The sequence below is a fragment of the Raphanus sativus genome, chromosome 2 (genome assembly GCF_000801105.2).
Source record: "Raphanus sativus cultivar WK10039 chromosome 2, ASM80110v3, whole genome shotgun sequence".
Lineage (NCBI taxonomy): Eukaryota > Viridiplantae > Streptophyta > Magnoliopsida > Brassicales > Brassicaceae > Raphanus > Raphanus sativus.
The window spans coordinates 32,877,962-32,903,270 of record NC_079512.1 but is presented as its reverse complement, the minus strand read 5'-3'; the positions used below and the strand labels follow the sequence as shown (position 1 = coordinate 32,903,270).

General features: G+C 37.0%; 4 protein-coding genes across 4 annotated transcripts; 3 read left to right on the top strand and 1 right to left on the bottom strand.

The window, feature by feature from the left end:
• Nucleotides 1-241: 241 nt before the first annotated feature.
• On the top strand, nucleotides 242-1,572 carry LOC108840204 (uncharacterized). Its single transcript, XM_018613038.2, has 3 exons — nucleotides 242-434; nucleotides 985-1,084; nucleotides 1,173-1,572. Exons 2-3 carry the CDS (start codon nucleotides 1,021-1,023, stop codon nucleotides 1,367-1,369), a joined length of 261 nt encoding a protein of 86 aa, XP_018468540.1. The 5' UTR covers nucleotides 242-434; nucleotides 985-1,020; the 3' UTR covers nucleotides 1,370-1,572.
• Nucleotides 1,573-3,289: 1,717 nt separating this feature from the next.
• On the top strand, nucleotides 3,290-6,070 carry LOC108842921 (uncharacterized). The gene is made up of 3 exons (XM_018615973.2): nucleotides 3,290-4,551; nucleotides 5,136-5,678; nucleotides 5,766-6,070. The coding sequence occupies exons 1-3, from the start codon at nucleotides 3,586-3,588 to the stop codon at nucleotides 5,865-5,867; spliced, it is 1,611 nt and encodes a 536-aa protein (XP_018471475.2). The 5' UTR covers nucleotides 3,290-3,585; the 3' UTR covers nucleotides 5,868-6,070.
• A 44-nt stretch (nucleotides 6,071-6,114) lies between these two features.
• On the bottom strand, nucleotides 6,115-8,146 carry LOC108842923 (uncharacterized). Its single transcript, XM_018615974.2, has 8 exons — nucleotides 7,845-8,146; nucleotides 7,721-7,742; nucleotides 7,461-7,517; nucleotides 7,302-7,383; nucleotides 7,020-7,115; nucleotides 6,815-6,939; nucleotides 6,709-6,727; nucleotides 6,115-6,618 (listed from the first exon to the last, which is right to left on the bottom strand). Exons 1-8 carry the CDS (start codon nucleotides 7,942-7,944, stop codon nucleotides 6,319-6,321), a joined length of 801 nt encoding a protein of 266 aa, XP_018471476.2. The 5' UTR covers nucleotides 7,945-8,146; the 3' UTR covers nucleotides 6,115-6,318.
• A 495-nt stretch (nucleotides 8,147-8,641) lies between these two features.
• On the top strand, nucleotides 8,642-13,022 carry LOC130508694 (uncharacterized). The gene is made up of 5 exons (XM_057004335.1): nucleotides 8,642-9,262; nucleotides 9,346-9,597; nucleotides 9,649-10,332; nucleotides 10,456-12,898; nucleotides 12,997-13,022. The coding sequence occupies exons 1-5, from the start codon at nucleotides 8,642-8,644 to the stop codon at nucleotides 13,020-13,022; spliced, it is 4,026 nt and encodes a 1,341-aa protein (XP_056860315.1).
• The last annotated feature ends 12,287 nt before the right edge of the window (nucleotides 13,023-25,309 follow it).

Genomic DNA, 25,309 nt, shown 5'->3' with positions numbered 1-25,309 from the left:
GTCAATGATTCTTACAAAATAAACATGCTATATGTTTTTCTGCCGTTCTATATGATTTTACAATATTATATAAAAATTATTAAGGAATGTTTGAGACGTTTACGTCTGATACATATGTTTAAATCTGAATGTAATCGTTCGTTGTAAAGTATTCAAAGGAAGCAGACTGGCAACGAAAATGGTACGCCGCATGAAAGCCACGTGGATTAGTGTTTAGATCTGTTTGAAAATATATATGGAAAATAAATAGGAAATATGAAATATGTTGATTATTTCTAAACTTGGGTATTCTCCGTGAGTCCAGGACCTTCTCAAACCTTCCTCTACCACTAAAAGAAAATTCTCCAACCCAAAACAAATCTTTGAAGAAGAAAAAGCTCTTACAACAGGAGTAATTGAAATTCTCATTTCGTCTTGCTCAGCTGTTGAAATCGGTAATAGTCACCACCATAATCTTGTATGTTAATTTCTGCAATGATTTCTGATCTTTTGCATTTGATCTTGTCTTTTAGTTACATTTAGTTACATTTTCAAGCAAAAAATATCCAAGGAAGAAGAACATTTCTTGTTAAATTATTTATTTAATATTTTTGTTGTTGGAGTCTGATTGATTTATGGTTGACTATAAATATTTCTGAAATCAATCATTGGTATTGTTTTCGAAATTTTCTTTGTTGTTAGATTCTCTAGGAAGGTCTACTCGTTAATATAACTTCTTTAAGTCTCCTATTGTTTGTTCTGCGTTTCTTCTACTTTCGTAGTTCGTAAACAAGCCTTTTTGAAACAAGACATGACTTTGTAATTGAGGCTCGAGAGCATATATTTGCTTCCTCTTCACTTTTCGTTGCTGTTGTAAGTGTAAACATTGATCTGTCTAGGTGGTTTCCTTTAAGATATTAGAGTTGCTTATATGTTGCAAGATCCGATATGTTAGTCGTTCGGTTTATGAGTCTCACATAATCTTTTTGATCCATCTCCGAACAGGTCAAGTTAGAGAGAGAGAGGCTAGATCCTAATCTCATGCCTCGTTTTCCTGCTCTTATGCATAAGCTCAAACCAGCCTTCTCGGCTTCAGGATCAAACGGTTTCCCAATCCTCTACATTTTCATTGATGTCAGTTTATTGTGATTAAGAAGAAAATGGAACGAGTGATTACGTTGTATGTTAAACAGGTAACATGGTGAGTGCCATAGTACCGAAGAAACTGGAGAATAAGAACAATGGCGAAAGAGAAACAATAAAGAAGATTGAGGAATCGGTAGAGCCACTTGTTGCCTTCAGTAGACCACCACCACTTCCACCATTTGTCGGTCCACTGGTCATGTATTCTCTTCTTCAATCATGGTCTAGCCGCGATGAAGATGGCTAGTTGCTGCGTGGAATATATTTATAATATATATATATATATATATATAACTACATGAAATGTTTGCCTAAGTTTTCTTAACCAGAATCTCTCAATCTAGATACTTACGGTGCCTTTTAGCATAATCTTGTGATATATATATATATGTCCTGATTTTCATCTGAGATAATAAAAGGTTTGATGTTGTCTATAGTAAATCAACCATTTGTTTTGTTTTCTTAAGCTTCATGTGTGTTACATATGCATATAGTTATATTATTACTCTGTTTTGTCCTGTGTAGCCTAAACACTTGCAAATTCGTAACGAAACCCACTACTCGTTAACCAAAATCAGCTTGTGCTAGCCACTAGACTCTCTTACGGAAATGTTGGTAACTACGTTGACAGAAAATGAGCCGTTGAAGAGGTGACGTGTTTATCGAAAAACCGAGTAACCTAGATACTACATGTTGAGCTGGAGAGACAAAATCTTTCAGGAATCCAAAGGAGCTTTTTAGCTCGCGGACAAATCAAATAATCATCGTTGCAGCTGCTTCTCTCCATCTTTTGAGTTTTTTCTCTAGGACTAAGATGATGATCACTATCATCGTGAATAAATGTAAAATCGTTTTTTTTTCTTTTGGTCGAAAAATGTAACATCGTTATTTATTGGAGAAGCAAAAGTTAATAGACATAAGTTTTCTTGTGCACCAAAAAAGAAAAAGAGAAATAAGTTTTTCTGATGTATTGTTGGTTTTTCTGATGTACTGTTGGGGAATTTGTGTGTTGTCTTGTGGCTTTAGAGATCAAAGACCATATTTAGTTTTGGAATGATATACGGATCAAAGACCAGAAAATCTCTTCACTATCTATAAAAGACATTATAAGTGAATCATGAGTAATTGAGTAAATACCAGATTCTAACTCGAGTGATTTTGTGAAGACAACAATGTGCTTATGGTGTTTCATAGTTAATGGGCTTGGCCAATTCAGATCCATCAAACCAAATCATGTTATGCATAAATCTAGTTGGGAGCAACTTTATAAACCAAATCATGTAAAGTTGTCATAAAATATGATATCCATGTGCAGTAGTCCTAATGCTGGGACCAAAGCTCTCCACAAATTAATAATTAAGAGGATATAGAGCAGGTGCATAGACACCTTTTAATTATTCTTTCCATAATTCTATTTTTAAGAATAATTTATTAACAGGACAACAGAAGCAAGTATGAATCAAGAATCCGAAAGAGAATGTAATACAATATTATATGGGGGCAAATTCCCTCTGATTGATCTTCTTTAGTTCTTAATTATTGAGTTCAAAATAAACTTCTGTTATGAAAACAATATCCATATGTTTATTTTCATAAATTTAGACTACTTTTACTTTGTTATTTTTTTCCATTAAACCTTTTAAATATTGTTTTGTGTCACCAATCCAATGTTCTTCTGTTCAGAAGAAAAAACTATGAAGCAAAGCCAAAATATAAACAACATTGAACGGTGCCACCACTGAAATAACGGTGAAGCCAGCCAATGCAAATAGCCAGATCTTTCCTTTGCTGCGATACGAGCCTATGAAACGACTTAGCTTCGCTTTAAATTTCGGAGCAAAGAAAGTGACACGTAGATAGTTCCGTATGACCCACGTGGGGAAGCGAGTCAGATTAGGACCCACACATATTCATTGATCCGACCGCTCGTCTTTTTTACTAAATGCTTTCCCTTACATCTGCAACACACTAATCACACACAAACCTTTTTGGTTTTAGGTTAACACCAAAATAAATATCAGATTAAAATATTTATTAGGACGATAATTTGGGAAACAAATTAAGAAACAACCAAAATAATGAGAACAACTCCATTTTATTTATTTTAATAATATTTTCTCCTTTTCTTATTTATATTTTCTCTTATATTTTTCTGTTCTCTCTCACCTTTAATCTTTCCTTATCTCTCTCAACATAGAAGCAAAAAAAAAGAAAAAAAGGCTTCACATTGTCTTTCCCTCGATTTCTCAGGAAATCACCAAAGCTCATTCACATTAATCTTTCTTATTTAGGAAAGAAAGATCCATTCTTTTCGGTTCGTTCTCTCCCTCTGGGTCACGAAGCTAGAGACACACACTTGCTTCCTGTCTCCACCAATTTCAAAACAGACCCAAATCAATACTACTTGATACAGGGTTTGTTTCTTTTTCTATTACAAAGTTGTTGTTCTTTCAATCTGTGTGGATGAAAGGTAATAACCAGAAAGACTCGTCGGAGAAACCGACATGGGATCGAACCTCATCGAGTACTACTGGAATGTTGTCGGTAACCCGACCGGGTCCAAAACTAATGGTTTGGCTAATCTGCTTCATCGTTTTCACTTACATTATCTACATGCTTAAGCTCGTCTCCACCTCACGCTCCTGCGACGATTCCGTCACCTTCACCACCATCTCCGCCCTCTCCACCAACATCTCCAATGCCTCCTCCTCTTCCCTGAAGCTACCACCTTCACGGCGGCGTCGCGAGTCGGAGGAGGATGTTAAGGTAGACTCGGCGGACGAGCCGACGGATCTCAACCACGTGGTGTTCGGGATCGCCGCGTCGTCGAAGCTGTGGAAACAGAGGAAAGAGTATATCAAGATCTGGTACAGACCGAAGCACATGCGCGGTTACGTTTGGTTAGACAAAGAGGTGAAGAAGAACATCAGCAACACCAACGAAGAAGAAGAAGAAGAAGAAGAGGACAACGAAGACGAAGATCTACTCCCGCCGGTGAAAATCTCCGCCGGAACGGCGTATTTCCCTTACACGAACAAGCAAGGGCAGCGGTCGGCGCTGCGGATCTCGAGGATCGTGTCGGAGATGCTGCGTTTGGGTCTGAAGAACGTGAGGTGGTTCGTGATGGGGGATGACGACACGGTGTTCGTAACGGATAATCTCATCAGGGTGCTGAGGAAGTACGACCACGAGCAGATGTATTACATCGGGAGCTTGTCGGAGTCTCATCTACAGAACATATTTTTCTCTTACAGCATGGCTTACGGTGGGGGAGGGTTTGCGATTAGCTACCCGTTGGCTAAGGCCTTGAGCAAGATGCAGGATCGGTGTATACAGAGGTATCCTGCATTGTATGGGTCTGACGATCGCATGCAAGCTTGTATGGCTGAACTCGGTGTTCCACTCACTAAAGAAATCGGCTTTCACCAGGTATAGTCGGGTGATTAGTGATGAATGATGTTTAGTCTTAATGATTGGTGTTTTTGGTTTAGTGTAGAGAATATAAGCAATTTTGATGATTTAGTGGCGTAATTAGCGTTACTAATGATTATGTGACATGGGTGTTGATGTTAATTAAACTAGGTTTCATTCAATTAGTTAACTGTTGGAATCTACTCTACAAGCTTTAGAGTTTATGTTAGAAAGAGTTTAAAAGGCTAGTTTTAGAGGCAATGTATTTAGTAACAAAACTTAGAAATTATGCAGCTTCAGGCATTCAATGTTATTATGTTCTCGTGAGAAGCTTATGCTTAGTTTTGTGATTTCAATTTCGTTTTGCTTTGATGCTGTTTTGGCAAAATTTTCGTGGTTTGGTACCGACAAAGCGGCGCGTGAGTAGCTCAATGTCGTCCAATTTACTTAAGTTAGATGGTAAAATACAGGTGTAAGAGAGGGACCCGCCTTTTTGTTTTCACATTTAAATGATTTGTCTTTCCATTATTTCCCAATCGCATGACGCGTACATTTCACGCTCCTTGTAATAACGTCTTAAGTTTTGTCGTTTCCCATTTCAGTACGACGTTTACGGGAACCTCTTCGGCCTCCTCGCCGCACACCCAGTGACACCGTTCGTCTCAATGCACCACCTCGACGTCGTGGAACCGATCTTCCCAAACATGACCAGAGTCCGTGCACTCAAGAAGCTAACCGTACCGATGAAGCTCGACTCAGCCGGGCTTCTCCAGCAGTCTATATGCTACGACAAGCACAAGAGCTGGTCCATCTCGGTCTCGTGGGGCTACGCTGTCCAAATATTCCGCGGAATATTCTCTCCCAGGGAAATGGAAATGCCTTCGAGAACGTTCTTGAATTGGTACAAAAGAGCAGATTACACCGCCTACGCCTTCAACACCAGGCCGGTTAGCCGTAACCCGTGCCAAAAACCGTTCGTGTTCTACATGTCGTCCACGAGATTCGACAAGCAGCTGAACACGACGGTAAGCGAGTACATAAGACACCGGGTTGCTCATCCTTCGTGTCGGTGGAAGATGACAAACCCAGCTGAGATCAACACCATCGTAGTGTACAAGAAACCGGACCCGCATCTATGGGAAAGGGTACGTAACGTAATGTCATTTATTAGCATGTGTTAGAATGTGAATACTGCTATGTAACTTAAATGGTTTCACGTGTTTTTTGTACAGTCACCGAGGAGGAACTGTTGCAGAGTATTACAAACAAAGAGGAATAATACGTTGTGGATCAATGTTGGTGTATGTAGAGAAGGTGAAGTCACTGAACTTTAAGTAACTTCTTATATAGTTTTTTTTTTCTTGTATTGATTTTATTTTTGAAAGGGAAGAAAAATTAGTTTTTAGGCTGCTTTACCCCCACCCCTCGTAATTTCTTGCCACGTTATTTAACATTGTATTCATTGAGATCCCGTCGTAGTTATTCTGTTACTATATGCAACATTCTTCCCAATACAATTTATCGAATTTAGTAGATATATTATTGCACCCTCAACACAAGATCTCTATATAAACAGTCGTGAAATTGTAATGGACTCTGTATTTCACATAAAAGAATTCAAAAGACAATGAAAAGAAGAATATCAAATGACTCAATCCAAGAGGGATGTATCAGGCAATAACAACATCAGAGGTCACTCGGCATATACCAACAATGTGAATGTGTTTTAAAAGGAAGAAAAAATAGAAGTCTCCCGAGTCGGAAGAGAAACCACGCAAAGAGGAATTACTTTGGGTAAGCCTGAGGAGGATAAGCTGGACCTGGAGGGTACTGAGGATAAGCTGGAGGGTTTTGAGGATAGCCAGAAGGTGGATAACCTTGTGGAGGGTGTTGAGGATAGCCAGAAGGTGGATAACCTTGTGGTGGGTGTTGCGGATAACCAGAAGGTGGGTAGCCTTGTGGAGGATAACCGATGGCGGGTGGAGTTGCTTGATCAATCCGTGACATTACCTGAGGGGGAGGCACTGCCATTGGCTGTGGACCGAACTTACCATCTCTCTTGTCCATTTCCACCTTGTGTTGTGTCTAGAGAAGCATAATAGATCAACAAGATATTATCAGGAAGACTGTATATATGAGTAAGTGGAGTTCAGTGGGTTGATATCATCACTTTACCTGCATACAAGCGCAAACCCTGCAAAAACGAAGCAAATACAATCTCATCAAGGACAGTAAGTTAAAGGGAATAACATGAGACGAGTATAGATGGGGTGAGTCTTACGTGCAGTAAACCATGTCAGCTAAGCAAGAGAGCAGCTGAGAAGCTTCAGAAAGCTCATCAATGCCGACGATACATGCAACTATGGAGAATATGCAAGCCACTTGGGTGAGGCAAACCATAAATCCCTACATAGGTTACGTCACTTAGTCAGGTTTGTTTCTGTTTTTTTAATAGCTTGTGAGTCTCGGGCAGGGAGGCTACTTACGATGATGCAGTTGTCACATTGCGTCGTCTGAATTTGGAACTCATCTTGAAGAAGAAAACGAGTGGATGCGACAGAGGTTCCAAAGCAGCAAAAGACCTGCAAAAGCAAAATTGTTTCAGCTACTTAGAAAACACGGAAAGAAACTAGCTAACAACTCATAAGCTGTCATGATTAAGATGGTATGCTTATTATGTTACAGAGATTACTCAGATGAAGGTTGTAGATTAACTGGAGTTATAGGAAAAGAACTTTTTATTTTGAAGATGAAGAAAGATACTTAACCTCAGTTGCAAGACAGAGTTGAGGACATTTGGTTTCTCCACACTTGCCACTACAAGGCATGTACCCGGCGCAGCAAGTGTACCTGTGAGAAGGGATCCAACTAAGAAGATGGAATTGCAATGCATCTATCTATGTGAAGAAGAGGCAGTTGAATAATACCTTGACATGTCATTGTAAAGCGCACGCTTTCGAAGCAAGTATGATGCACAAGGGGCACTCCAAGGAGAAGAAGAAGAAGAACACACACAAATGAAAACTCGTAAATTATCTTGACGAAATGAAAACTAAATGATCTGAGAATGTAATTAGAAAGTTTTATATTCCAAAGTCAAAATTGGTCAATTCATAATATATAAACAAGAGAGAGAGAGAGAGGAAGCAAACGAAACAAGCTCAGATCGGAGCAGGAGGAGACTTACCACCACAACGCAAAGCAGCAATCTGCAAACAACAACGACAACACATAATCAATCAATCAATCCCTAAATCCGATCAAACAGATATAGAAGAGAGAGAGAGAGAGAGAGAGAGAGAGGGGATTACAAGGAGTATCGCCCTGGATGCTGTGGGTGAGATCCGTGTGCCAGACGTTGCGGAAGTTCTGGCGTTCCTGCATCTTCTCCGTATCGAATTTCGGCGCCATGTTTTCGAATGACCAATCTAGAGAGGAAGAAGGCAAGGCGATAAGGGATCAGAGACTCGAAAGAGAATCTGATCAAAATCACATCTACAGCTTCTCCCTCTCTTTTTCTTTTCCACACAAACGCGTTTCTGACTTGAGCTCTCTCAACCGTCGCCAACTTGTAAAGAAAAAAAAACACAACTGGCGTTGACTACGAGGCAATTTCGAAAATATCAATTAGTATAAGGGATTTAACTGAAGTTATGAATTAACAAATCACTCCTCTCTAATTTTTTTTTTTTTTTGACATCACTCCTCTCTATTTGTTTCTGTTACTTACTCGAGGTAAAGGAATAATACCATATGATAAAACAGTTCACTTACAGTAACACATCAGAAAGTTAGTGGTTTAGTTAAAGATCATAGGCGCAGACATGATCATCGACGGACCTCCTCTAATCAAACGAGGCACTCAGGGGCCTACCAGAGAGAGGATTTCTCCCGATCACAAAGATCAGCTACCTCTCGACCTGTGTACTCGGAGAGGAGACCATATGACGAAGCCGTGCGACACCACTCTGGTTATGAGGTACGCCCTGCAGAGAGAGCTACTGAATCACGACAAAGGCACCATCAGCAGCGAGTCTCCTTTGAAAGGAGAGAGCTCCGAGACCGCTCCCCTACACGCTCCTCTAGAGATCATCACACTCCATCAGACATGTCTCACTACTCTCAATCGTCAAGGACACCTCCTCCGAACCCACCTAGAACCCCTCTGGAGCTACCGGTTATTCCGGAACGTGGTGAAGTCACCAGTCAGACAGTGGGACGCCGATCAGCACTTGAAAGGGTGGAGCTACCCCAACAGGAACAACAGAGATCAGGTGGCTTCTCGAGCTCTCTCTTAGCTCGTCTGCAGGATGTTGAGGTCACCTATGAACAAGAAGACCTTCGTAACAAACTGAATGAAGGAAGCTCCGGAAGTAAGAGAGCTCAGAGATCACCAGAAGAGAACCTCAGCTCAGGGCAGAGAGTTCCTGCGACTCTGCGTATTGGATCTCCACCAGGGGCGGCTACAAAAACACCACGAGCTTCTGCGAATAAAAAGCAGGCTGCTGGCAAGGCGGTAGTGAAGAGGAAAACCCCAGCTAAACCAGCACCTCAGGGGAAGAAGGCACCTAAAGCCAAAGTCAACAGAAGCCCTCTACAAAGCACGAGACTGTCTAAACAAATGACGACTCGGTCTGCGAATCAAGCACGCAAGCGGCTTTGTATAGAAAGGGAGACGACTGATAATTTACCTGTTTCTCAGGCTCAAGATCCACCGGCTATGGTGCAGGTTCCGGCTATAAGGAAGCGTCGTGCGGATTTTCGGGCTCCGCAAAACCCGATTCCTTAGCACTCGTGTGCTGGAACTGTCAGGGACTAGGAGGAGAACTGACAGTTCCAAGGATCCGGGAAATAAACAAGACACTGTCCCCGGATATACTCTTTCTTATGGAGACCAAGAACCAAGATGACTTTGTGCTCTCGGAATTGCGCTTTCTTGGTTATGAACATCACTTTACAGTCCCTCCAATAGGGCTCAGCGGAGGACTGGCGCTGTTTTGGAAATCAGGCTTCTCACTCGACATCCTTGAATCAACTCCTCACTTTATTGATGCCAAATTGAAGGTAAAGAGAGCCGATTTCTATATAACTTTTATTTATGGAATGCCACAACAGGAGCACCGTGCTGCGTTCTGGGAAACAATCTCCCATCTTGGTAGAGGCAGAGATACGGCCTGGCTTCTGTCAGGTGATTTTAATGACATCCTGGATAACGTAGAGAAGGTGGGAGGACCAGAAAGATGTGAGGGCTCTTTCATCCCATTTCGTGGTTTTGTCTCTGAGAATGGCCTATGGGATGTGAAGCATATAGGCAACCCTCTGTCATGGAGAGGTCAAAGATGTACCCACTTCATTAGGGCCCGGCTTGATCGCTCGTTAGCAAACTGTGCTTGGACAGATTTATTCCCGTCGGGCCGCTGTGACTACCTCAGATTTGAGGGATCAGACCACCGCCCCTTGGTCACCTATCTAGATACCTCCAGGAAGAAACGGAGACGCTTATTTCGTTACGATCGGAGCATAAAGGACCTGCCAGAAGCTAAAGGGATCATTGAGGAAGCATGGAGGAAGGACGTTCTGGAGCAAGTGGAGGATAAAATAAAGCGTTGTCGTAATGAACTGATTCGATGGTTCAAAATCAAGAAGGAGAACAGTGCCAAAGCGATTGTGGCGCTCCAAACCAGCTTAGAGGAGCACCTTTCCTCAGGGGAACCTTCTCCTGAAAAGATTAAAGAGATCTCTCAACAGCTCAGCAAAGCTTATAAGGAGGAAGAGCAGTTCTGGCGACAAAGAAGTCGAGTACAGTGGCTACAAGGGGGGGATCGCAACAGCGCTTACTTCCATGCGGTCACCAAGTGTAGGAGATCTTATAATCGGCTGACTACCATCGAGAATGAGTTGGGAGTGGCATTCCATGAGTAGGCTGAAATTGGTGGAGTGTTTGCTGATTACTACTCAAACCTCTTCACCTCTGCTGGCTCAACTGGATTAGCGACAGTGGAGGAGGTCATCTCTTGTTGCATTTCGCAGGAAACTAATCAAGCCATTACTGCCATCCCGTCTGATCTTGAGATCCATCATGCAGTTCTTGACATAAATGCGGAGAAAGCGCCGGGACCCGGTGGGTTCTCATCAGGTTTCTACCACTCGTTCTGGAATGAGATAGGGGAGGATATCTGCCGGGAAGTTAGAGAGTTCTTCTTGTCGGGGAAGATGGACACTAAAATCAATGAGACAAATATCTGCCTACTTCCCAAAGTTCCAGGTGCAAAGAGCCCCTCTGAGTTCCGCCCAATTGCTCTTTGCAATGTTCGATACAAGATCGTTGCAAAGATACTCACTCTGCGCCTGCAACGGTACCTCGATCTCATTGTGCCCAAGCATCAGTCAGCGTTTGTCCCGGGAAGATCCATCACTGATAATATCCTGATTACTCACGAGACCCTGCACTACTTGAAGATTTCAGAAGCGACGAAACGGTGTGCCATGGTAGTAAAGACTGATATGAGTAAGGCGTACGATCGGATAGAGTGGGATTTTCTCGAGAGGGTTCTTCTGCAACTGGGCTTTGATCCAGTGTGGGTGAATTGGGTGATGGAGTGTGTCACTACGGTCTCTTACTCGTACCTCATTAACGGAGCACCTTATGGTCAGGTCCAACCGTTCCGGGGACTGCGCCAAGGAGACCCTTTATCTCCGTATCTGTTCATCTTATGCGCGGAGGTACTCACTGGGCTATGTATGAAAGAGCAGCAGTTGGGACGGTTCAAGGGCTTGCAAGTCGCACGCAGATGCCCATTCATTAACCACCTTTTGTTTGCTGATGACACAGTCTTCTTTAGTAACACCAGTGTAAAGAGTTGTACCTCTCTAATGAGGATCCTCAAGCAATATGAAGAATGTTCGGGTCAGTGTATTAACCTGGACAAATCGACAGTCTCTTTCTCCTCCAAGACGCCTGCAGAGATAAAGAGCAGAGTACAAGCAGCGATTGGAATTGATAAAGAGGGTGGAATGGGAAAATATCTAGGGCTCCCGGAGACCTTTGGGAGGAAGAAGAAGGATGTATTTACGGGTCTGGTGGACAAAATCCGCCAACGAGCTCAGTCTTGGCCCACTAAATTTCTTTCAGGAGCAGGAAAGCATGTCATGCTTCAAACTGTTCTATCGGCGGTCCCCAACTACTCCATGTTAAGCTTCAAGATTCCAAAGTCTCTGTGTAAGCGCATCCAATCGGTACTTACCCGATTTTGGTGGGATAGTGCACCTGATAAGCACAAGATGGCGTGGGTCTCGTGGGACAGAATGGCCACACCCAAGTGTGTTGGAGGTTTAGGCTTCAAGGATTTGGAAACATTCAATGACTCCTTGCTAGCTAAATTGGGATGGCGTATCATGAATAATCCAGAAGCTTTGCTCTCACAGGTCTTAAAAGGCAAGTACTTTCCAGAATGCTCCTTTATGGAGAGCACACAAAAGCAAGCTGCATCACATGGCTGGACAGGAATATTGGCAGGCAAGGAAGTCCTCAAAAAAGGGTTAGGCTATTTGGTGGGGGATGGAGAAAATATTGCTGTCTGGTATGACCCATGGCTCTCCACGTCAAAACCCCTAACCCCCATAGGCCCGCCAACGTTTGAAAACCAACAGCTCAGAGTAAGAGATCTTCTCCTGCCAGGGACTAACGAGTGGAACTTGCCGATGGTGCGATTGCATTTACCTCAGTATGAGGAGGTTATTAGACAACTAATTCCCAGTGCTCTAAAACCACCAGATAAGATCGTCTGGTTAGGAGAATGCAAAGGAAACTACACAACAAAAACTGGTTATAAAATGGCCAATCTCATTGAGCAGCACCAATTGCCATTTGGTTTTGAATGGGTTAAGCATGTCTGGCGGTTGGACGTACCAGGGAAGTTACAACACTTCTTATGGAGGGCGTTGAATGAGGCTCTCCCGGTGGCGGATCTCCTGCTCCGAAGAGGAATTGAAGTTGCTCCAGAATGTAAAGTTTGTGGAGAGGTGGAAACGATTCCTCATCTGCTATTCCTCTGTCCCTTTGCGCAAAAGACTTGGGAACTGGCGCCTTTGGTCCTGACAAGAACACAGGCTCAAGCCTTCCCCCCAAGTGATCTTCGCCAGATGCTCACTCTTCTACCAAATGTGATCAATCTACCACCTGCAGGCTTCACTTGTTCTCCCCTGTCCCCATGGATCGTGTGGAACCTTTGGATAGCAAGGAACAAGAGACTCTTTGAAAACAAAGTATACACAGTTGAGGAAACCCTTTCAAAGGCGGTTAGAGATGCTAAAGAATGGGAGTTAGCTAAGGAAAAACCTGTAACAAAAGAGCTTCTTTCAAGGAGTAATTTTGGAGCTATTAAGCAAGATATTCCGACATGTTCGGTTGATGGAGCCTGGAATGCTGATTCATATTGTGCTGGATTTGGTTGGTTTTTTCAGGACAAGAAGAATCACTTGGAGACTAGAGCTGGGAATTTGATTCATTATCCGCGGGCCCCGCCCCGTTTGACCCGCCGCGGGGCGGGTGCGGGTCGAGTGATTTGAAAAAAATTGTTCGCGGGTGCGGGTGCGGGTCGAGTGATTTTAACGCGGGGCGGGTGCGGGTCGACCGAATTTAAACTGCGAGTACCCGCCAACCCGCAAAATTAAAAAAAAAAAAAAAATTATTTAAAAATATGATTTTTTTAGTAAAAATTATGTTTTTTATAATAAAAATAATAAAAAATACGAATAGTTTTAAAAATTTAATTAAAATATATTATTTATATTATTTTTTTAAAAAAATTAAATTAAAATAATTATTTTTATTATTTTTTATATTACCCGCGGGTCCCGCGGGTTACCCGCTAATTTATGCGGGGCGGGGCGGGTCTTACATTTTTTAAATGCGGGTCAAGCGGGTCGAATTTTTGAATCGAAAAAATGAGTCGACCCGCAGCGGGACGGGGCGGGTCGGGGCGGGTCGACCCGCAAACCCAGCACTATTGGAGACTTATGGTGCAGCATCTCGCAGGTGTGTCGGATCAGCGTTAACAGCGGAGGCCCTCGCCATAAGAGAGGCACTGCAAGAGGCGTCAAGGAAGGGAATCTCAAAGCTACAGATATTGTCGGACTCAAGCGTCCTAGTTTCAGCCCTGCGATCAGGGTCGGTTCTGAACGAGATAGCGGGGCTGTTATTTGATATCAGCCACCTCATTCCTCTCTTCACTACCGTATCTTTTGTCTTAATTCCTCGCACTGCAAATGTTGTAGCAGATCGTCTTGCTAAGGATGCTCTAGCTTCTCTATCTTTGCAAAACATTGTGTGAGATATGTTTTATTTATGAATGAAGTAAGCCGTTGACCAAAAAAAAAAAGTTAAAGTTCGATATTGAGTTTATCTAGTAATTTAGTGACTGATTTGGAGCCGTCTATAACTCACCATAGGTTTTAATTTTGCTGATTAAACATGTGATTTTAGTTTTTAGACATAGAGGCCTGTCTCTACCGGATTCAAACGAGGTTCCACAAGGTCTTCGCCGTGGAATCAACACTCGACTTGCTTGCCGCTTCAAACATGTTCTTCAAAGTGCAAAAACGGAAGCCAAGACGTGCTCTATCTATCAGCCAAACTCGCAACACTCCATGGTTGCCCTACCCCGTCTCAAATGTGCAGTCAAAACTCAAACCCCTGAGATAGCTCCTTTTTTTTTGTTTGAAGCCATCGAGATTCTCTGCAGGCCTTAGACTTTGAATTTTACAGTAGTAACCAAGTGTGATGAATGTTCTTTCTGTTTTACCTCGATTGATACTAATACTGATTTAAATAGTAAAATAATGTGGAATTATCACTTAAACTCTTTTATTAATATAAATAAATAATGATTAAAGCATAACAAGCTAAGAAAAAACAATTTGAATGAAAAAACTTATGAAAAAAGCCAAACAATATCATTAATTAGGCTAATGAATACATAATCTACTATCCTTTCTTATGAAACATTCAAGAATTGTTAAAACAATAGCAGATAGATTTTTTATAACAGTATTCTTTGCGATCAAGGATTGTAGTACTGGCTTCATTGTTGATAATTCCTCATTGCACGTAATCATGTTTTCCAATGTATCTCCGACATAATCGTTTACGTAGTCGTAATCCTTGGCTGCCAAAGCTTTCAGAGCATTATCATCCGAAAGAAGAGAACGGTCATACATCTCTTCGCATAATTTGATTGTCTGCAAATCCGTCGTGTTGCCTTCATACAACTTTATTTCCTTCCACACATCCGAAACGTTTCGAGACGTATAATTGATCAAAAAGTTGGCGAGACCAGTAAAATCCAACTTCGCAATCGTAGGGTTTGGTTTTAGAACCTCAAAACAGAGTGTAGAGTCGACATCTTTTTTATTGCATATGGACTCGATCTCACCTTTTGTAACCATCATACTAAGTCTTGCATATGACGATGAAACAAGAAGTAAAACAATCACAAAAACCAAAAAACAGTTATCTTTTTTTTTTTTGATGAATGTAAAATTTTATTCAAACAAAACATTTTTACAACTAGTGTAAAGTATTTGAACCAACTAAATTAGAACAAACCCAAAAGAAAAAACTATCCCTTTCTCTTCCTCAATTGCTAAACCACTATTCCAATTCCAACCTCCAAAATTTCCCTTCAAACTCGACCATGTGATACAAGTCAAGCTTGGAAATGCTATAAGACTCTCCTCATTAAAACCCTCATTAGAGAAACCCCAATTAGGACAAAACTCTAATGAGGGAAAAAGTGTAAGAATCTTATAGCTAGGGTATAGAATTATAGTCTTCTACTACTCCTTCATAACCCAATTCTAAGAAGAGGATCCACTTATTTTCAAACCCCTTAAGTATTTAGTCTTGTTCCAAACCAAGTAGTGAGTCCCTCATTGAAGTGCTTCCCTTTTCCTTTGACTGACAGTAGCTTAAGTCTCACGCCTTTATCCACAAACATTATCAGAGCATCTGTATCTTTAGGCTTCTCCCCATGTCTCCTAGCATTTCTTTCCCACCAGATTGCATGTACTGCAGCTTGTAAAGTATACCTGAGAACAAATGTCTTGATGGGAGTTAGCCATGGCTTCGAAACAAGTGCAATCAAGTTACTCCAATCTGTAGTGAAGCTATCTTGCATTAGCCCTCCAACCAAACTTCTCCATATCTTCTTTGTGTAGCTGCAATCAAAAAACAGATGGGCACAAGACTCTGGCGTACTATTACAGAGAACGCAAGTTGTGTTAATGGAAGTGTTCCATATTTGCATTCTATCTGTTGTCTGCAATCTTCCTTTAATTGCCACCCACATCAAAAAAGATAATTTAGGAGTAGACTGAGAAAACCATACTCCCTTACTCCAATCACAAGCAGGTTTTTTTTCACGAATCTGCTCCCAAGTTTTACTTGTCGAGAAGTTTCCCATATACTTTCCTTCAGCATGCTTCCACAGAACAATATCTTCATCTTGATATCCTCCACTTTTACTCAACTCCTCTTCAATTTGATTCAAGATGACAACTCGATGATTTCTTCTTCTTCTATTTCTTTTTGCTTCTGCAACCGTGTAATGATCAGGAACACCCATATCTAGTGGCCCTCTCTCACCAAGCATCTCTTTAAGAATATCAAAGCAAGACCATCTGTCATACCAGAAGGATGTACTGCAGCCATTTCTGACTTCTTTCCTAATAAAATGTTGAGCCAGACCTCCTAGCTTAAGTAGCTTCCTCCAAACCCAAGATCCAGAACTTGTGTTCTTTTTTATTGACCAGAAAGAGCTCTTTCGAATCAAATAGCTTTGTATCCATCTTACCCACAACGATGTCTCAGACGTCAATCTCCAAATAAGCTTAAGACCATACACTCTGTTTATATTCTTCAACGATCGAAATCCCAGCCCTCCTTCTTCTTTTGGATAACAAAGATCTTTCCAACTGACTTCTGTTTTGGTCGTTTTGAGATCAGGACCAGACCAGAGAAAAGCCGAACAGAGCCTTTATATTTCTTTCAAACAGCTTCCCGGTAACCTGAATGTCGCCATCCAAAAGTTTGCTAAACTTGTTATGACTGATTGGATTAGTTGCAAGCGTCCCGCATGAGATAACAATCTCCCAGTCCATGAACTCATTCTCTTTCTGATCTTCTCCACAAGTGGCAAATAGTCTCCAACTGTCATCCTCTTAGTAAGAAGAGGTAATCCAAGATAGCGCACATGAAGTTTCCCGGATGAGAAGGGAAATGTTGTAAGGATATCTGTTTCAGTAGTCTCTTGTATGCCTGTAGTATATATAGTAGACTTCTCCACACTGATCTTGAGTCTTGATATTTTTTCAAACTCACTGAATACTGTAAGAATCCCTTCTATGGATCTCTTAGTACCATCAGTGAAGACCAAAAGATCATCTGCAAAACACAGATGAGAGAGCATGATGTTTTTGCATCTAGGATGATAACCAATTTGCTTTCTTTCCACAGCCTTGTCCAGCATACTAGAGAGCACATTCATGCATATTACGAATAAATACGGGGATAGTGCACATCCTTTGATGTATGCAACCATCTTTATTCTTCTAACTTATTTTTTGTTTGGGTCGAGAATAAAAGTTTGACAACTTATGAGGATTTATATAAAGGTCGACTTACTAAAGAATTCCCATTTTTTTGGTGAAACGAATTAAATATATACATTATCACAGATTTTGTTTGATTTTTTTTTCCTTTGTTGTGGTAGATCCTACTAGATAATGTGCCATAATTAAATAGCAAATTTATGTGAAACTTGTGCAAATTTGCAGATTTACATTAATGTTAAAGGAAATAAAAATAACACAAATTTGGACAGTTATTTCTTTCGATCACACAAATCTGGAAAGTTATTTCTTTGGATCATACAAATTACTCAATAAATTTATGGGTAGTTTTTTTTTAACGTCTGAATCGATTATTATCGATTAATTATGCTATTACAACGATGAGAATATTACAAAGACGATTTTACAGCTGACAATTCTACCATCCTGTGGGAATACACGTCTGACTGCACCACTCTGAGCCGTCCTATGAGATCCATGTTCGATGGCACGCCCTGCACCAAGGTGAAGATCTCATGTAACCTGTTTTTCCATAGTCTGCATAATTTGGTATTTTCTGGGGTTTGAACCCCAGACTTCCGGATGTAGAATCAATTGAAACCTTAGTCAAATCACTAGACCAAAGAGGCTTCCACCAATTTATGGGTAGTTACAGTGTAGATATCGAGGGTCCAATAAAAAAATACCAAAACGAAGTCCTTAAATAACACATTTAAAATTTATCGATAAAAATTCAAGTTTTTAACAAAAAATATTACAATATCTCCAAAGCTAGTAGACATTTATCGTGTTCTTAAGACAAATAACTTGAACTAAATCCTAAAAATTTCTAGTTTTGCATTATCTTTTATATTTTGCTTATGTAACTTTAAGTTGTATGAGAGGGTAGTAAGAAATGTGTGAAGAGCAGTTGTCTGCGAAGAAAAAATAATTGAACATAAAAAGTAACAATTCTGATTAGACTTTTTTTTTTAAATTCACTCATATTAAATAACATAAAATGATATATAATTAGGTGTGCAACTTGTGTTTGTACCATTTTTTAACTTGTCGACTACATTGATCCAGAAGAAGTAACCACAATAAAAACAATAGGCCCCATACGATAGTTTCACCCGGATGGGGTTATATATTAGAGAGATTTACCATTTGGGTCACTTATTGAGTTTATACACCACAATCAGTCACTTTAGTATACTGACACACTTTCTTAGTGGTGAAATACAACTCTACCCCCTAATATTATGAAACATATATTAGTTTTTTTTTGACCTTTGACACTGCATTTCAGCCATATACTCTCTTATCTCTTTGCACAGTTGCCAATGTCTGATTTTGCTGAGAAAAATTAAAAAACTTTATGTCACAGTAGCCAAGCTTTAACCGTTTAGTGGTCTTTGTACAGGATCCATATACGTCTCTTATCTCTTATGACGAAGACGGTGGCTAATATGACATCACGCCGGAAGAGTTGACGGTGGCCACCTTCTTTTTCTTCAGTGAGTGGGAATCCAGAAAATTATTTGAAAAGAGCCATCGAGTTTTGGTTATAAATTATGATTTGTTAAAAATGGAAAATTAATAGAATTTTTTTTTGTTTTGTTTGTCTTTGATTATAAACGGTTAATTTATACAAATTTTGTAAGTTTTAAATGTGAAATGTACAAAAAATTAAAGATCTCCGTAAAGAAAATTAATGGCGGCTTCGATATGAGTTGCAGAAAATAATGGAAAGTCCTAATTAGTAGAGGACGAATTTATTATAAAATTGTCACTCTGTAAAAAATATTGTATGTACATTGTTTTTTAGATGTACATGTGTACATTATCTTTTGGATGTACATGTGTACACATCTGCTTAGTACACATATATACATTAATTCTATGCATATGCATTTTATCTATGTATTGTATATTTGTACACATACATTTTAACCATGTAGTGTACATGTGTTCGTTATATATGAAGAGGAGAAAGTTTTTATGTATATTGTGTGAACACTGTCTACAATGTATTAACATTAGAATGAGTTTCAGACATTGTAATGTTTGGTTTTTTAGATGAAAAAAGACAAAAATCAAAAATTGTGTCCACAAGTAATTTAAGTGTACAATACAAACTAGATGTACACATGTACGGTCTAAAAATAATGTACACATAGATATTAAATCTGGGTGACAATTTTAATGGGACGCTCTGAACAAAGCAAAGAGAGACTTGTGTTTCTGGTTTTAGGTGGATGAGTAATTATCACTAAGCAAAAGCCATAGCCCGTGAGAACCATCCTCAACCCGCCTCCACAACAATCTGACCAGAATTAAAATAACCATTCAATAACACGCCTTGTCATTTTCGTCACATTCATTGTTGCCAGAGTTTTTGTTTGAGCTCAAACCATTAAAAGAGGAAGGAACCATCAGAGGTTTCTCTTTCTTCACTTCCGTCAAGTTCTCCGACGCTAATATCGCCTGGCCTTTCCCTTCCTGTCCGTTTTCAGTGACTCTAGTTCTCGTTATCACGCCTCCGGCAGTACTTAACATCTCTCCGCTGCTGCTCATTAAGAAAAGTGAGACCCGTACGATTAGCGAGATTAGGTAAGAAAATTGATCAAACCAGATTGAGTTTTCTTCAACCCTCATCTTCAATTCGTTTTCTAAAATCGATGGCTTTGTGTTCTTCTTAATCATCTCTTCTTTGAGTTACGATGGTTAAGGAAAGAGAATCAGTAGAAGAAGAAAAATAATATTAAAAAGATAATAAATATTTGATACTCTAAATATTTATAGTTTAGTAATAATATATCTAAAGGGTATTGATGGTTTTTTACATGGTGACAGATAGGAAAAGTGTATCGAAAGAAATGAAAAAGTGTCTTGGTATAAGAAACTGACTTTGAATGTAATATATAAGTCAAAAAGTGACTCATGGTGTAAATGTTTCTATATATTATGTGATATATATATTATATATATATATATATATATATATATATATATATTAAAATAAAATCGGTTTAATATTAGTAAACCAAATATAATATCAACATGTATATAATATTTTAATATTGCTATAATAAATATAATATAGATTTGATTATGATATATTATTATAATTATTTAATTAGCCTTGATAAATTATCAACTAAATCACTAAATTTACTTATTAAGATTAATAATTGATCATAAAATATTACTAAATCTAAAATTATAGAGAGCATGACATTTAATAATTTTTTTAATAAAATTTTATATAATATTTTTAATAAACAATTTTTTATTACGTAAAATAAACTTGAAAATTTCACATATACATAAAACTATATACATGGAATTATATTTATTTTCAAAATATTATGATGTAAAATAATTATGGATAACATAATATATAATATTTTTAGATAATAATGATTATAAAATTATTGAAAATCGTTCTAGTTTATGGGTAATTATATATTATATACTAAAATAGAATCAGTTTAATATTAATAAACCAAATATAATATAAACATTTATGTATATAATATGTTATGGAGAACATGACAAATAAGTAAAAACACCGAAAATCATAGAGATCATTACAAATCAGAAAATTCAGTTATCAAATAATTGTATAAAACAAATAAATAAAATTAATAATAAAAACAATAATAATTAAAATATAACAAATAAAAAAAATCTACTAACTAAAACTAATAAAAATATGACAAATAAGCAATGTTTCCTAAAATCATGGAGAAGTTGAAACATAGCAAAACAAAAATACTAGCTAAAAACAATTAAAAATATAACAAATAAGTGAAACTACTAATTGAAACTAAAAAAAACATAAAAATTAATCAAAATTTCATAAAACTATGGAGAGCATGACAAATCAGCAAAATCAATTCATAAAAAATATTAAAATAAAACCGGTTTAGTATTAGTAAACCAAATATAATATCAACATGTATATAATATTGTAATATTACTATAATAAATATAATATAGATTTAATTATGATATATCATTATAATTATTTAATTAGCATCAAAATAATAATAAATTATCAGCTAAACACTAAATTTACTTCTTAAGATTAATAATTGATCATAAAATATTCCTAAATCTAAAATTATAGAGAGCATGACATTTAATAATTAACTAAATAAAATTTTATATACAATATTTTTTTAATAAAACATCTTTTATTACGTAAAATAAACTTGAAAATTTCACATATACATAAAACTATATACTTGGAATTATATTTATTTTCAAAATAATATGAAGTAAAATAATTATGGATAACATAATATATAATATTTTTAGATAATAATGATTATAAAATTATTGAAAATCTTTTTAATTTATGGATAATTATATTTTATGTATTAAAATAGAATCAGTTTAATATTACTAAACCAAATATAATATAAACATATGTAAATAATATGTCATGGAGAAAATGACAAATAAGCAAAACCACCTTAAATCATGGAGATCATTACAAATCAGAAAATCCACTTATCAAATAATTGTACAAAACAAATAAATAAAATTAACAACTAAAAACCAAAAATAATTAAAAATATAACAAATAAGGAAAATCTACTAACTAAAAATAATAAAAATATGACAAATAAGCAATATTTCCTAAAAAATCATGGAGAATTTGACACATATAGCAAAATAAAAATACCAGCTAAAAATTAAAAATTTAATAAATAAGTGAAACTACTAATTAAAACTAATAAAAACATGAAAACTAATCAAAATTTCATAAAACTATGGAGAGCATGACAAATCAGCAAAATCACTTAATAAATAATATTATAAATCTGATTCGATCTATTGCCATCCGAATAAGTGGTGTTCTTTATATCTAAATCTTTTTATATTTTTAGTCGGATGTCTGATTTGATCTGTAAATTAATTATATTTTAAAACAATATATAAATTTTAAAATAATATATAATAATAAAATTAATCACAAAAATAAAAAGATATTTACTTTTAAAAACTCTAATAACTAATATAATAAATTCAGTAAATAAACTTTAAAACATGTAAAATAGAATATTTATATAACTTATATATATAATTGTTTAAATTAATATATATATATATAATGTATATGCATATACATATTAGATATCTAACCTTATTATTTGTCATTTGTTTCATTTCTTACGGATATTACATAATACATGTTAGTATTTATTTTATTTTGTAGGATTATGGATATCCAAACTTTATTGGTTCGAGTTAAAACGAATAACGAATTAAAATTCACAGATATTTTGTCAAGCCATAGCCAAAATCACAAGACTCCTTGGTTGGTATAACCCGTCCTCAAATGTGCAGTCAAGACTCCAACCCCTGAAATAGCTCCTCCTTTTTTTTAAGCCAGCGAGATTATCTGCAGGCCTTGACTTTGAATTTTACAATTGTAACCAAGTGATGAACGTTCTTTTTGTTTTCCCTCAGTTGATATTAATACTGATTTAAATATTAAAAATGTGGAAATATCACATAAACTATTTTATTAATATAAATAAATAACGATTAAAGCATAACAAGCTAAGAAAAACATTTTGAATGAAAAAAACTTTATAGGGAAAGACCAAACAATATCACTAGTTAGGCTAATGACTACATAATCTACTTCCTTTTCTTATGAAACATTCAAGAATTGTTAAAACAATATTAGATAGATTTTTTATAACAGTATTCTTTGCGATCAAGGATTGTAGTACTGGCTTCATTGTTGATAATTCCTCATTGCACGTAATCATGTTGCCCAATGTACCTCCGACCTTACTGTTTACGGTGCTGTAATCCTTGGCTGCCAAAGATTTCAGAGCCTGATCATCCCAAAAAAGAGAAAGGTCATACATCTCTTCGCATAATTTGATTGTCTGCAAATCTGTCGTGTTGCCTTCATACAACTTTATTTCCTTCCATACACCCGAAACGTTTCGAGACGTATAATTGATCAAAAAGTTGGCGAGACCAGTAAAATCCAACTTTGCAATCGTAGGGTTTGGTTTTAGAACCTCAAAACAGAGTGTAGAGTCGACATCTTTTCTATTGCATATGGACTCGATCTCACCTTTTGTAACCATCATACTAAGTCTTGCATATGATGATGAAACAAGAAGTAAAACAATCATAAAAACCAAAAAAAAGTTCTTTTTGATGTATGCAACCATCTTTGCTCTTCTAACATATTTTTTTTTGTTTGGGTCGAAAAAAAAGTTGGACAACTTATGAGGATTTATATAAACTCGACTTACTTAAAATTTTCCATTTTTTGGTGAAACGAATTAAATATATACATATTCACATATTTTTGTTTGATTTTCTTTCCTTTCTTGCTGTATATGCTACTAGATAATGTACCATAATTAAATAGCAAAATTATGTAAAACTTGTGAAAATTTGCAGATTTACATTAATGTTAAAGGAAATAAAAATAACACATATTTGGAAAGTATCACACAAAATTCTGAGTAAACATGTGGGTAGAAAAAAATCTGCGTAAAACGCAAAAAAAGGATCCGATAAAATGTCCAAACCACCGGTTTGGGTCAGTCTTAATTACTAACTTTTTCTGCCGAACTTTGGGTGTGGGCACTAATTAGGTATCGGACATCCAAACTTTTTAAAATATTAGTGTTCCAATCTGTATAATAATATATTATCTAATAGTGGAATCACCGTAGTCTAATTGTTAAAAAAAATTTAAAAAATTATACTCATATCGAATACCAAACAGTAATTTTTTTATAGATTACAGAAAATTCAGATTTCAAATCCTAAAAAAAACGATTTATTAATGCAGACTAGAGAAGAAATACATATAAAGAATTTTCAACATGATGCAAGTAAATCTAGTCATTAATGAATTTTTATAGGACGGGTCAGATAATGCGGTTAAGCGTAAATCTCATAAGGCAGATAGTATTATCGGTTGTCGAGTCGTCTATATAATATTTCTCATATTTGCAATGTCATAATAAATCGTCGTTAAAAAATATATACTATCTAATCCTATCTAATCTGTTGTCATCCGGATATGTGGTGTTCCTTATATCTAATTTTTTAAAAGTTTTAGTCGCATATCTGATATGATCAGTAAAATAAATATTAAAAAAATATAAAATAATATATAATAATAAAATTATCACAACAAAATTACTTTTAAAATTCTAATAACTAATATATTAATTTTAGTAAATAAAAATACTTTAAAACGTATATATGTAACACATATTAGATATCTAACCTTATTATTTATGATTTGTTAGTACTTGTTTTATTTTGTAGAGTTATAGATATCAGAATTTTTTTGTTTGAATTAAAAAGAATAACAAATCAAATTAAAATTTATGGACACTTTGCGCAGCCGTACCCAAACTCTCAACACTCCATGGTTGATCAAAACGGTCTCAAACATGCAGTCAAGACTAGAACCCTGAGATAGCTCCTCTTTTTTTGTTTGAAGCCATTGAGATTCTCTGCAGGCCTTAGACTTTGAATTTTACAGTAGTAACCAAGTGATGAATGTTCTTTCTGTTTTACCTCGATTGATACTAATACTGATTTACATATTAAAAGAATGTGGAATTATCACTTAAACTCTTTTTATTAGTATAAATAAATAATGATTAAAGCATAAGAAGCTAAGAAAAAACAATTTGAATAAAAAACTTATGAAAAAAGCCAAACAATATCATTAATTAGGCTAATGACTACAATAAAAACTTCCCTTTCTTATGAAACATTCAAGAATTGCTAAAACAATAGCAGATAGATTTTTTATAACAGTATTCTTTGCGATCAAGGATTGTAGTACTGGCTTCATTGTTGATAATTCCTCATTGCACGTAATCATGTTTTCCAATGTATCTCCGACATAATCGTTTACGTAGTCGTAATCCTTGGCTGCCAAAGCTTTCAGAGCATTATCATCCGAAAGAAGAGAACGGTCATACATCTCTTCGCATAATTTGATTGTCTGCAAATCCGTCGTGTTGCCTTCATACAACTTTATTTCCTTCCACACATCCGAAACGTTTCGAGACGTATAATTGATCAAAAAGTTGGCGAGACCAGTAAAATCCAACTTCGTAATCGTAGGGTTTGGTTTTAGAACCTCAAAACA

What these genes read in the sequence shown, in the direction of transcription:
- LOC108840204 (XM_018613038.2), top strand. Translation starts at nt 1,021, where the DNA reads ATGCCTCGTTTTCCTGCTCTTATGCATAAGCTCAAACCAGCCTTCTCG. An exon ending in CTCGGCTTCAGGATCAAACG is followed by an intron (nt 1,085 to 1,172) that starts GTTTCCCAATCC and finishes TATGTTAAACAG; the next exon opens with GTAACATGGTGAGTGCCATA.
- LOC108842921 (XM_018615973.2), top strand. Translation starts at nt 3,586, where the DNA reads ATGAAAGGTAATAACCAGAAAGACTCGTCGGAGAAACCGACATGGGAT. An exon ending in AAGAAATCGGCTTTCACCAG is followed by an intron (nt 4,552 to 5,135) that starts GTATAGTCGGGT and finishes TTCCCATTTCAG; the next exon opens with TACGACGTTTACGGGAACCT. An exon ending in ACCCGCATCTATGGGAAAGG is followed by an intron (nt 5,679 to 5,765) that starts GTACGTAACGTA and finishes TTTTTTGTACAG; the next exon opens with TCACCGAGGAGGAACTGTTG.
- LOC108842923 (XM_018615974.2), bottom strand. Translation starts at nt 7,944, where the DNA reads ATGGCGCCGAAATTCGATACGGAGAAGATGCAGGAACGCCAGAACTTC. An exon ending in CATCCAGGGCGATACTCCTT is followed by an intron (nt 7,743 to 7,844) that starts GTAATCCCCTCT and finishes TGTTGTTTGCAG; the next exon opens with ATTGCTGCTTTGCGTTGTGG. An exon ending in CTTTACAATGACATGTCAAG is followed by an intron (nt 7,384 to 7,460) that starts GTATTATTCAAC and finishes CCCTTCTCACAG; the next exon opens with GTACACTTGCTGCGCCGGGT.
- LOC130508694 (XM_057004335.1), top strand. Translation starts at nt 8,642, where the DNA reads ATGTCTCACTACTCTCAATCGTCAAGGACACCTCCTCCGAACCCACCT. An exon ending in ATCCACCGGCTATGGTGCAG is followed by an intron (nt 9,263 to 9,345) that starts GTTCCGGCTATA and finishes TGGAACTGTCAG; the next exon opens with GGACTAGGAGGAGAACTGAC. An exon ending in TCTGGCGACAAAGAAGTCGA is followed by an intron (nt 10,333 to 10,455) that starts GTACAGTGGCTA and finishes TTCCATGAGTAG; the next exon opens with GCTGAAATTGGTGGAGTGTT.